At 44.0% G+C, this 12541-nt stretch overlaps 1 protein-coding gene across 2 annotated transcripts in view; it reads left to right on the top strand.

Annotated features, from left to right (window-relative positions):
- LOC126981568 (irregular chiasm C-roughest protein-like) overlaps nt 1-12541 on the top strand; it is an 86155-nt gene that overhangs the window by 15157 nt on the left and 58457 nt on the right. For both annotated transcript variants that reach the window (XM_050832966.1, XM_050832967.1), the window contains exons 3-5: nt 3645-3871; nt 6493-6680; nt 9776-9904. In XM_050832966.1, the coding sequence (XP_050688923.1) occupies nt 3645-3871; nt 6493-6680; nt 9776-9904 (544 nt within the window). The remainder of the gene's footprint in view (nt 1-3644; nt 3872-6492; nt 6681-9775; nt 9905-12541) is intronic.

The following is a 12541-nucleotide window of genomic DNA, read 5'->3' on the forward strand; positions in this document are numbered from 1 at the left end:
TCTCTCTCTCTCTCTCTCTCTCTCTCTCTCTCTCTCTCTCTCTCTCTCTCTCTCTCTCTCTCTCTCTCTCTCTCTCTCTCTCTCTCTCTCTCTCTCTCTCTCTCTCTCTCTCTCTCTCTCTCTCTCTCTCTCTCTCTCTCTCTCTCTCCCGCTGTTATCTCTCTCCCTCTCCTTTCCTCCCTCCTTCTGTCATGGCTATCTCTCTCCTTCCTTCCTTCTCTCCTTCTCTTCCCTCTCTCTGTCGTGTCTTTCTCATTTCCTCTCCTCCTTCCGTCCCTCTTTCCGTCCCTCGCTCCCTCTGTCATCTCTCCTTTCTCCTCCTTCCTTCCTTCCTTCTCTCCCACCCTTCCTCTCTCTTATGTTTTTCTCCTTTCCTCTCCTTCCTTCCACTTTTCATTCCCTCCTTCTTTCTGTTGTCATCTCTCCCTCCCTTATTCCCTCCCTCCCCCCCTCCTTCTCTCTCGTTTTCCCTCTCTCCCTGTGTCATCTCTCCCTCTCCCTCCTTCCCTCCATCATGTCTCTCTCCCTCTCTCCCTCCCTTCTTCCCTCTCTCCCTCTGTCATCTCTCCCTCTCCCACCCTCCCTCCCTCCCTCCATCATGTCTCTCTCACTCTCTCCCTCCCTCCCCCCCGCCTCCTGTGTATAAGTTATAATGATAAACGCAGTATCATTTATACCAAACGAGGATGAACGAGGCAATTACATGAGGACAGTTTTGTGGGCTTGAGTGCTTGATAGCCGGCCGTCTTCTCCTTCTCCTCCCTTCTTCATTTTCTTCCTATTATCGTCTCTCCTTTCTTCTCTCCTTTCGTCTCTCCATTCCTGCCGTCATTTCTTCTACATATATCGTCTTTCTTCTTTCACTTTCCCTGACTCCTTTCCCTTCTTTTCTCCTTCTTCCGTTTCTTCATCGGATTTTGTTTTATTTTGTAATGTTTGCTTCTTCTTCTTCTCTCTCTCTCTCTCTCTCTCTCTCTCTCTCTCTCTCTCTCTCTCTCTCTCTCTCTCTCTCTCTCTCTCTCTCTCTCTCTCTCTCTCTCTCTCTCTCTCTCTCTCCATTCTCTCTTTTCCTTCCTCCATCTTTTCCTCGTTCTCTTTCTTCTGGATAACCACTTTCCCTCCCTGCCCTGCTTACCTCCTCCCTCGTTATCTTTTCTCCTTTCTTCCCTGCTTAAGTCTCTCCATCTGTTTACTCTCTCTCTCTCTCTCTCTCTCTCTCTCTCTCTCTCTCTCTCTCTCTCTCTCTCTCTCTCTCTCTCTCTCTCTCTCTCTCTCTCTCTCTCCTCTATTGTATCGCTTTTCTTCTCTCACCTTCCTCGTCTCTTCTTTTTTTCCTTCTGTCTCTCCAATTTGTTCGGTTCCTTCTTTTTATGCTTTTTTCCTCCTGCTTTTCCTTCTTCTCTCAATCCTTTCCTTTATCTTTGCTTTCCTTATTCCTTCCTCTTCACCCTCCGTTCCTTTCCTCATTATTACCTCCTTCCTTCTTTCTTTCTCCTTATCAAGCAATCACGTTTTCCTCCCCCATTTCTCTTTCCCTCCCTCCTTCTGCCTCTCCATCTATTCTTTTCCCGCTTCTTTACCTTCCCTCTCTCTCCCCCTCGTGCCCAAAATAGGTTGTGGTGTTTGGAAAATGGCATTGTGGTGGTGGAGGTTTGAGTGTCCAATTTACTGTTCTGTCACTTATCGTTTTGTCTTCTTCGTTTGTTTATGATCGAGAATAGTGAATCGTGTGCGTGCTCATAAAACTGAACCAACTCTCCCCACTTCCCAGAAATCCCCTCATTTTTTTCTGTTAATGGTATAGTAAGAATTAGAGGTGGGTTAGTGGTGAAGGTACAGGTGGGGGGAAGGAAAGACAGTCGGAGTGTACAGCTGTGCCCCCTAACACCACTACTCCCCTTTCTACGCACACTATTTCCCATCCTCAAAATGTCAGCTAATCCAATGCGCGCTGTACTACCTTCTGACACATCTCCGACAGCAAAACATCAAAACAGCAAAGACTCGCGCTCAGCTAGTACATCTAAACACATTAAGAAAACAAACCTAACTAATCGCGCTTCAAAACAGCAAAGCAAAGACTCGCGCTCAGCCATTACATCTAAACACATGAAGAAAACAAACCTAATTACTCCCAAACATAACCTCCTCAGGCGATAACGCGTCAGGCAGCAGAAGGAATCCCTAACGCTGATTGATTCCCGTCCTTTCATCTCTTTTAATGATCTTAGGCGCTTTGTTTATTCATGCTCGCCGCTCCTCTCGTCCAGGCCAGCTTCTCTTTCTCTTTTCCTTTATTTATCCTCGTCTCAGTCTTACCCCGACACATTTTCGTTACAGGGTCAGCAGGAGACACCGGCCAAATGGTTTATTTATCTCTATTTCCTCCTTCCTCCTCATCTACTTCCACTTTCTAGTAGTTTTCATTATGTATTTTAGTCATGATCTTATCGAGGCTCATTTTCGTGTCTCTACATCAATAGGAAACTTCAATCTAATGGTTTGTTTGCCTATTTTAATCTCCCATCTTGTCTGCATCCATTTTCTAGTCCTTTTCATTATGTATTTTGGTCATGATCTTATCGAGGCTCATTTTCGCGTCTCTACATCAATAGGAAACTTCAGTCTTATAGTTTTTTTCCTATTTTAATCTCCCATATTGTCTGCCTCCATTTTCTAGTCCTTTTCATTATGTATTTTGGTCATGATCTTACCGAGGCTCATTTTCGTGTCTCTACATCAATAGGAGATTTCAGTCTAATGGTTTGTTTGCCTATTTTAATCTCCCATCTTTTATGCCTCCATATTCTAGTCCTTTTCATTATGTACTTTGGTCATGATCTTATCCAGACTCATTTTCGCGCCTCTACATCAATGGGAAACTTCAGTCTAATGTTTTTTTTGCCTACTTTAATCTTCCATCTTGTCTGCCTCCATTTTATAGTCCTTTTTATTGTGTATTTTGGTCATGATCTTATCGGGACTCATTTTCTTGTCCTCCCGTCAACCGGAGACTTGAGGCTAACCGTATATTTACCTATTTTAACCTTTCTACTCGTCTACAGCTATTTTCTAGTCCTTCTCATCATACATCTACGTTTCACTCTTACAAACTCATTATATTGTTCCCCGCATCAACAGGAGACTTCAGCCTAATGGTCTATTTACCTATTTTAACGTTCTTTGTTCTCTACATCCATTTTCTAGCCATTTTCATTATATATTTACGTTTTAATCTTATAGACTCATTATTTTTGTCCCCGCATTTTCCATTTTTCCTTTTTCTCATCTATTTTGTTCCCAATCTAATAGACTCATTCTTTTCTGTGACCGAATCAGCAGGAAACTTCGCCCAAATGGTATATGTACTTGTTTAACTTTTCATCTCCCTCCTTGTTTACCTACATTTTCTAGTCCTTTTTCTTGTCTATTTTGTTCCCAGTCTAATAGACACTCATTCTTTTCTGTGACCGAATCAACAGGAAACCTCGCCCTAATGGTATATGTACTTGTTTAACTTTTCATCTGCCCAACATCCATTTTCTAGTCCTTTTCATTATCTATTTACGTTTCAATCTTAGTCCTCTTCATTATATGTAAAAATCACGATCTCATGCTCATTTTCTTTGTCCCCGCGTCAACAGGGGACTTCAGCCTAAGAATCCAGCCCGTGAGCCTCATGGACGACGGTCTCTACCAGTGTCAAGTGAGTGCCAGCGACGGTGTGCCGGGCATCCGCTCCCACGCCGCGCGCCTCACAGTCCACGTGCCCCCAGACCCCCCCGTCCTCACCCCCGCCGCCCTCAACGCCACCGCCGGAGTCCCCGTCACCCTCGTCTGTGAGAGCTCCGGGGGGCGGCCAGCTCCTGAGGTAAGCTTTTAGACGCTGAAGACTGGTCATTAGTGGCTTCTGTACCGCCTCGTTCCCCTTCCCTTGTATGCTTAAGTAATAACCATCTTTGGGCTTTTTCTCCCTGTAATTAACTTCATGATAACGTCTCGGGTGAATACTGCGTTTTATCCCGAGCCCCTTCCCCCCCCCCCCCCTCACCTCCCGCCTGCTAAAATGGTCATCACTCAATAATGTCTTCTCAAACTTTCCAATGATATAATTATTTTTTAAGGTGAGGTAATGAAAAACTTCTCTAACTTCCCATCTGCTACTCCTCCTACTTTAAATGATTATCAGCCACCTTTCTTTTGCTACCTTTTCAGCATTTATCTGGCATTAATTCATCTTTTTTTTTCAGTTTCATTTTTAATGTAGCTCTTGGTCTGCGTCCCTCCTCTTGCCATTAATCGAAGCTCTTCCCACCCTTTCCAACATTGATCAGGCATTCGGTTGTTTACTCCTTTTTTTTTTAGTTCTCCTCTACTTCCTTTTGCTTTTAAATGAAACTCTTCTCTTGCTTCCCTCCTTTCTTTCTTTTTGTTTATCCCTTAGTCTATCCCCTTCTCTTATTGAAGAAACATTCCCTCATAATCAATCAGGTATTCAGTTGTCTACTCCTTCATTTCTTTTTTTCTGTCTACGTATTTTTCTTCTTCTTTTCTTCAGTCTTTCTTTCCATCTATCGCTTAGTCTATCTCCTGTAATAGAAAAAAAAATTCCATCATACTTAATCACGTATTCATTTGTCTACTCCATTCCTTTCTTGCTTAATCTTATCTCGCAAAAAAAGAAACACTCCCTCTCCGCCCCGCCCCTGCATCGCCAGCACCCGCCTCATGCTCCTAAGGCGAGGGCCGTGCAGGGGTGACTTGTTTCTCGGTGATTTATTGGCTCCTAAACCTCCCCGCCCTGCTAATTTAATGATCACCTCCTCCACCTAGTAACTCCTCTCCCTCGCCCGGCTCACTCCTCACCACTGCTCCGCTAACATCCCTTCCCTCCTCACTGCCTTCTCACACGCCCCACCTTCGTGAGAGTCGGACACTTACACTGAAAACTCCTGCATCTTTTAACTTACTCTACCACTGAGATCCTTCCTTCACTCTCCGAAACATCCCTATCAGATACTATCACCCTCAGGGAATTCGAACACTTGCTCTGAAAACTCTTGCATCTTTTAGCTTACCTCTATACCACTGAGATCCTTCCTTCACTCTCCCAAACTTCCCTATCAGATACTATCACCTTCAGGGAATTCGAACACTTACACTGGAAACTCTTGCATCCGTTGACTTATCTACTATGACCCTCTATGCCACTGAGAGCCTTCCATCACTATCCCAAACATCACTATCAAACACATTCATCACCCTCACTTCAACCCTTCACCTTCAGGGTACTCGAACACTTACATTAAATACTATTGCTTCTTTAATTTACTTGCCATCACTCTTTTTGCCACTGAGATCCTTCCTTCACCATAACAAACATCACTATTAGAAACTATAATAATCTTCGTCTTAATCCTTCAACTTCAGGATACTCGAAAACTTACACTGGAAACTTTTGCATCTTTTAACATACTTACTATGACCTTCTATACCAATGAGAGCCCTCCTTCACTCTCTCAAACTTCACTATCAGACACTATAATTATTTTCGCTTCCACCTTTCAGTATTACGGACAATAAAGATAAACAGTCGTCCTCTGTAACACCCGTCATCCTTTTTTAACCTTCCAACCATCCATCTTAGGCACTATCATCACTCTCGCTTCCACCCTTCACCATTAGGGCATTCGATGGCTTGCACTGAACACCCTTTCATCCACTAACCTGTCATTATCTGTCATTACCTTCTCCACCACTACATTTTGCCACCACAGCCTTCCTTCGCCCTCACATCCATCACTCTCGATCACCTTCATCTTCACACTAACATTCCCCATCCTCTACCCCCTCAAACTTATCCTCTAGCTCTGGCAATCACCCTCTCACCAAACCATTCTCTTAATAGCCTACGAAGTGTTCAACTGGAGCCTAGGAGGAGTTTGTCAATATATAGTAATAAAACAACATTGCAGTTTACTACGCAAAATTTCCCACAGCTTTCTGGACTGTGCACAAAAAAATAAGTGTTATGTTGTTTACAATGTTTATATTTAGTTTAATAACAGTATCGGGAAGTCTCCGGTCACATGTAGAATCAGCAGGTAAGGTTTGTAACAGATTGCTACCACCTTTCCAATCCTTACAAGACAGTGTTTACAGGCGGAGCGTTACCCGGACAGCGACGCGGTAAAATCTACGGACCCAGCCAGCCACGTTAACATTACTAATCGGATTCAATGATGGACAACATGAGCACCCTGACTTTATTCCCCTCAAAACAAACATATTCTAAATCACTGTATCGGTCATATGACAGCAGGATGAGTGATGAGCACGCTAATCATTCTCAGCATCATGATATGCCTCCGTTTATTCCAGTTCGTTTTTAGTCCCCCTCACACCAACATTCCTCCCTGACATCTTTTCCCACCCTCACATCTACCTCACGCCATTCACGACCAATAAGACCTCGCCTCCTTCCCTCAACAGATTCAGTGGATGGACAACAGTCGACGGGAGACCATCCGCACGGGGTCCTCAGTGGAGACGGAGCCGCTGGAGGACGGGATGAGGATGCGAGTGCGATCCAGACTCACGTTCACCCCCAGACGGGCCCACCACAACTCCTCAATCACCTGCCTCACGTCTAATCCAGCCCTCAGCTCCCCACTAACCAGGTAACAGCACTTCATAATCACCTGTTAATCCCTGCGTCCACTATCATGCAACCACCTTGACTCATCTACTACACCCGTCATCCAGGTGAGTTCAATCCCTCTTTACAGGTTTATCCGTAATTTCTCTATCATGCAAACTCATTAACCCCTCCTTTACACCTGTTTTACCTTCAATCAACTTAAATTACCTTTACTCCAAATTTAACTACCAAACAAACACACGAAATCCTCTTTTACATCTGCTTCACTTTCAGTCAACTCAAATCTACACATAACAAGCCAATCTAGTCCTCTAAGCTCATATCAAGCCCTATTCTCTCCACCATACAACCCTCATTCTTGCATTACACCTTTATCACCTTCTAATCAATCCCCCAGGTGAGTGCAATCCCTCACTATCCCCTAAGAAGGCGAATCCACTCTGTCCATTCTACTCCGCTCTCTCAGCTGGGTGGAGCGAGGTCTCTGCAGCCACGCCCCCTCCTGAGTGCCCATTACTCCAGGTGGTTGTTATTATGATGCGCAGTTACCTCCTAATGACCTCGTTACCTGGTGTTTCTGGGCGCGCGGGAGGGAGGCGAGAAAGGCTACGCAACTCCCTTCATTCATCTAAACAAAACCTCAATTCACACTAAATTTTCTCTTCTTCTATCCCCATTCTGCCTCCTCCTTTAGCTTCTCTTACCTAAAGTTTCTAAGCGTGTAATGTAAGAAAGGTTACAGCATGTTCTTTACCTTGCCGTATAAATGTTTAATCAACCCTTACATTATCCTCTCTCTGTTCCCACTACGTTCAAACCCGGGATCTTACGGTTCTAAGTCGAGAGCGTCAACCACTGCACCACTGACCTTCATATGTGTGTGTGTGTGTGTGTGTGTGTGTGTGTGTGTGTGTGTGTGTGTGTGTGTGTGTGTGTGTGTGTGTGTGTGTGTGGTTAGGAAAATCGTCTTTTTTTCATTAAGTACACGATCAAGTTTCGTAATATACTTTTATGGTATTACAAAGTCTGTCGCTTAATCTTAAAAGTTTTCCTATTGGCTGGTGGCGGTCTTTTCCAAGTTCTCGTTTCAATAGCTTAACTTCGGCATCCCTTCGCCTTTCCCGCTGTAGACCTTTCATTAAATAATATTCCTGATGCGAAACCCGGCCGTCTGTGTGTGTGTGTGTGTGTGTGTGTGTGTGTGTGTGTGTGTGTTCCGTATTGAGAGAGAGAGAGAGAGAGAGAGAGCATAAAAAGAAAAAAGAGATAGAATACAGTTTTCATTTCTTCGCTCACTCCAATTTCTAACTTTCCAGCGGCCTGATTCTCAACCTGGATCTATATTTTGTTTCATCTACCCGCCAGCAGTATTCCGTCCCTACCTCTCTATCACGACGAGGTTATTCACTCTTTAGAAACCTACTTTTAAAATATGGCGTGGTGTCTCTTTTTAATCCCTAATGCTTATCTCTTCCACCAGCGCGGCTTTTAGCATCCTCCGTCCGTTTTCTTTTTAATCAATGATAGCCGTCTTTCCCTTTCCCCGCAGTGGCAAAAGTTTAATTTCAGTTTCTGTTTTCCGCCCGTCTGCATGGCTAATCTTGGTGTTATATAATTTCGCAACACTGTCCATTCCCTGTCCTGTGTCAGTTTCATTCTGTTGGCTCTTATTCTTTCCTTTCTTCATAATTATTTCCGATTTGTTATTTAATTTGTCTTTTTTTTCTGTCCGCCTGCATGACTAAGCCCAGTGTTATATAATTTCGCCACTTTTTCCATTTTCTTTCCTGTGTCCGTATGATTCTGTTGGCTCTTATTATTTCCTTTTTTCATATTTTCGATTTGTTTTTTGATATGTCTTTTTTTCTGTCCGTCTGCATGGCTAATCTTGGTGTTATATAATTTCGCCACTCTTTCCGTTCCCTTTACTGTGTCCGTCTCGTCCTGCCGGCTTTCATTCAGTCTTTCTTTCGTATTTTCGTGTTGCTGTTTTATCTTTTGCACACGGATACACAAGGATAAGAGGTCAGTATTTTTCAGCATCGTTTTGGTTCCTTTGATTCTCTCCTTCCTTTTCGTTTTCGTTTCCTTATTTTTTTCCTCTGCAATGCTTCCCAATCTCACTCCTCCGCCACTTCGACCTTTTATTCTTCATCTCCTTTAGTCTCCGTTGTCAATGCCTTCTCTCTCCTCTTCCTATCTCGTAATTAGAAATCTCAGCTCCCCTTTTATCTTCCTTTACTCACGTCGCTAATCTCAGTCCTCCGTGCACTGGCCAGCCGTTTTTTTACTATTTTTAACCTTTGTGTGTGTGTGTGTGTGTGTGTGTGTGTGTGTGTGTGTGTGTGTGTGTGTGTGTGTGTGATATCCTTCCAGTGGTTCAGCCTCGTTCTCCTCCTTATCTTCAAGTGACGTCTTTACAAGGTCACACTCTAATCAAAATGAACATATCTCCCTCTCTTATCGTAAAGTGAGTATAAGTAAATGTTTTCATACGTCCCAGCAATACCCAGTGACTTACATTTTCTGCTTCTCTGATTTTGTTGATATCAGTTATTCCTCTTTCCTCCTCTCTCATCTTCTCTCCCTTGCCTCATTTCAGCAATCGCATCTTTCTTTCTAAGTATGATATTTCGTCAGCACTAATTCCTTTCCTTTCTCCTCCTCCTCCTTTGCTTCATCCTGCCTCGTCACCCGCAGCAGCACCCGATCACATGAACGTTTCTAGCTGTAATATTTCATCAATGACAATTCATCCTTCTTCTCTTAATTTTTTTCTGGTCTTATTGCCTTTTCACAGCTATATTCAACCATCTTAATTTTATCAGTGACAATTCATCCTCCTCTCCCTCTTTCTTTAGCTTTCTTTGGCATTTTTTCCAGCTATGTCCAGCCATCTTATTTTCATCAATGGTTATTCATCCTTCTCTTCCTCTTTTTTCAGCTTTCATTGTCTTTTCCCTGCAGTGTCCAGCCATCTAATACTGCGTGCGTGCTCCTTCTCTCTTTTTCAGCTTTCATTGCCATTTCCCAGCAGTGTCTAACTATCTTTAAATTACTTGTTTGTGTGTGTGATTTCGTTCCAATAATTCCTTCTCTCTCTTCTCCTCCCAGCACCGTCCATCTCAGCGTCTACTTCCCGCCGGAGGTTCGACTAAGGGCCCGCTCGCCGCTCCTGGTGGAGGGGGATGACGCCACCTTTGTGTGCTCCGCGAGGGCCAACCCAGACGAACTAACCTACAGGCAAGTCAGTTCCGGGGAGGAGTCGTGATGGGAGTGGCGGCGTGAGTGCATGGGAGTGAGCTGGAGTGTGAGGAGAGGGAGAGAGGTGGGCCGAGGGTGAGGTGGATTGTTGGAATGAGAAAAGAAATGGGAGGGAGCGTTGTTTGGAGTTTTGTAAAGGTTATTGATTTTCTCTTTGGGTATTTTTTTCTGTCTGGTGTTAAGTGTCGGACTCCTGCATCGATGGAACTGTTTTTTTTTTTTTTCGCTGTTGAGAACTATTCTAGGTCTTAATATTCGGCCTGTATCTTACGTCTCTTCCCCTGTTCTTGTATGTATTCACAACACGCAGTTCCTTATTCTCCTACTTCTCGTATCTCTTCTTCCTTTATTATTCTCCTCCACTTCCTCCCTTGCCATTCTCCTCCACTTCCTTCTCAACAATTCTCCTCCACTTCCTTCTCAACAATTCTCCTCCACTTCCTCCCTTACCATTCTCCTCCACTTCCTCCCTTACATTTCTCCTCCACTTCCTCCCTTACCATTCTCCTCCACTTCCTCCCTTACATTTCTCCTCCACTTCCTCCCTTACCATTCTCCTCCACTTCCTTCTCAACAATTCTCCTCCACTTCCTCCCTTACCATTCTCCTCCACTTCCTCCCTTACCATTCTCCTCCACTTCCTCCCTTACCATTCTCCTCCACTTCCTCCCTTACCATTCTCCTCCACTTCCTCCCTTACCATTCTCCTCCACTTCCTCCCTTACCATTCTCCTCCACTTCCTCCCTTACCATTCTCCTCCACTTCCTCCCTTACCATTCTCCTCCACTTCCTCCCTTACCATTCTCCTTCACTTCCTCCCTTACCATTCTCCTCCACTTCCTCCCTTACCATTCTCCTCCACTTCCTCCCTTACCATTCTCCTCCACTTCCTCCCTTACCATTCTCCTCCACTTCCTTCTCAACAATTCTCCTCCACTTCCTCCCTTACCATTCTCCTCCACTTCCTCCCTTACCATTCTCCTCCACTTCCTTCTCAACAATTCTCCTCCACTTCCTCCCTTACCATTCTCCTCCACTTCCTCCCTTACCATTCTCCTTCACTTCCTCCCTTACCATTCTCCTCCACTTCCTCCCTTACCATTCTCCTCCACTTCCTCCCTTACCATTCTCCTTCACTTCCTCCCTTACCATTCTCCTCCACTTCCTCCCTTACCATTCTCCTCCACTTCCTCCCTTACCATTCTCCTCCACTTCCTCCCTTACCATTCTCCTCCACTTCCTCCTCTACAATTTTCCCCAAGTTCCTTCTCTACCATTCTCTTCTTCCTTCTCTACGATTCTCCTCCTCTCCTCCTCTACAATTCTCCTCCACTTCCCTCTCTACCAGTTGCCTTCCATTCATCCCCTACCATTCTGCTCCGCCTCCTTCTCCACTTCATAATTACGGTTCTCAATCCATACCGTCCGTACTACTGACACACCACCTAGTAGCGCCACATTCATTACTGTCTGCCATGAGAAAGAAGCTGAACTCGACACTCACCGAATAACGAAGCGAGAAGACGAGAAATTTAGAACCAGAAGACGAGACAAAGGCGACGATTGCAGCGAGGAAACGACAGCAGATCCACGGCCTAGAGAACAGAAAACAAAAGAAAGAAGAGGAGGCAACAAGATACAAAGACGAAAAAAGCAACAAGAAGACGGTGAATAAAAACAACAACAAGCAAAACAGAAGATGGAAGAAGAGAATAACGAGAAAGCAATAACAACAACAAATCGAGTGAGTAAAGAAAAGGAAAAGAGATACAAAAAGAACCAGAGGACGAAGAAAGATAGACGTTAGTAAAGGAAGAAGTAAAGAAAATGAAGGAGGATGAAGAACAACCTGAGGACGATGATAGACAGACAGACAATAAGTAACGGTAAAAAGAAAGGAAGTCAAGAAAAAGAAAGGAAATAAGAAAAACCAGAAGACGAAGAAAGACAGACGTGAATAAAGAACATAAGAGGAAGCAAAAAATAAAGGGAAAGATGAACAAAAAAGAACCAGAAAACGAAGAAACAGACGTGACCAAAGAACAGAAAAGAGGGAATGAAAATGAAACGAAAGAAGAAGAGCAAAAAGTATCTGAGGACAAAGACACAACAATAACAGTAAAGAGAAAGAGAGTAAAGAAAGGAAAGAGGAACAAGAAAAACAAGAAGACGAAGGTAAAACAAACATTAGTAAAGAACAGCGAAGACAAGAAAGGCGAAGAGGAGCCAGCATAACCAGAGGACAGACGTGCGTTGCCAAATTATCGTACACACCGTATTCCATTTTCGTAGTTTCCGACTGATATCTATAGCAAAAACAAACAAAACAATCATCAATAAATTGCAGTTTTAACGCTAACCTTAATATCCTTTCGTTATTTCTGTAGGTACGAGAGTTTGAGGTTTAAAAATGATAAATACAATGTGGTGAATACGATAATCTGGCAACGCTGGTCCGACAGACAAAGACAGAGGACTGCAATAACGAGTCTTTAAGTTGCCGAAGTGCCCCCTTAAACACGACACCCCGCGCGAGAGAGAACAGGTGCGCGCCTTCCCACCGCTGAGCTCCTCCTTGTCGGTATTGGTTGAAGTATTAGGGCTCTTGCGTGTAC

This window comes from Eriocheir sinensis, chromosome 48 (assembly GCF_024679095.1).
Source record: "Eriocheir sinensis breed Jianghai 21 chromosome 48, ASM2467909v1, whole genome shotgun sequence".
NCBI classification, from domain to species: domain Eukaryota; kingdom Metazoa; phylum Arthropoda; class Malacostraca; order Decapoda; family Varunidae; genus Eriocheir; species Eriocheir sinensis.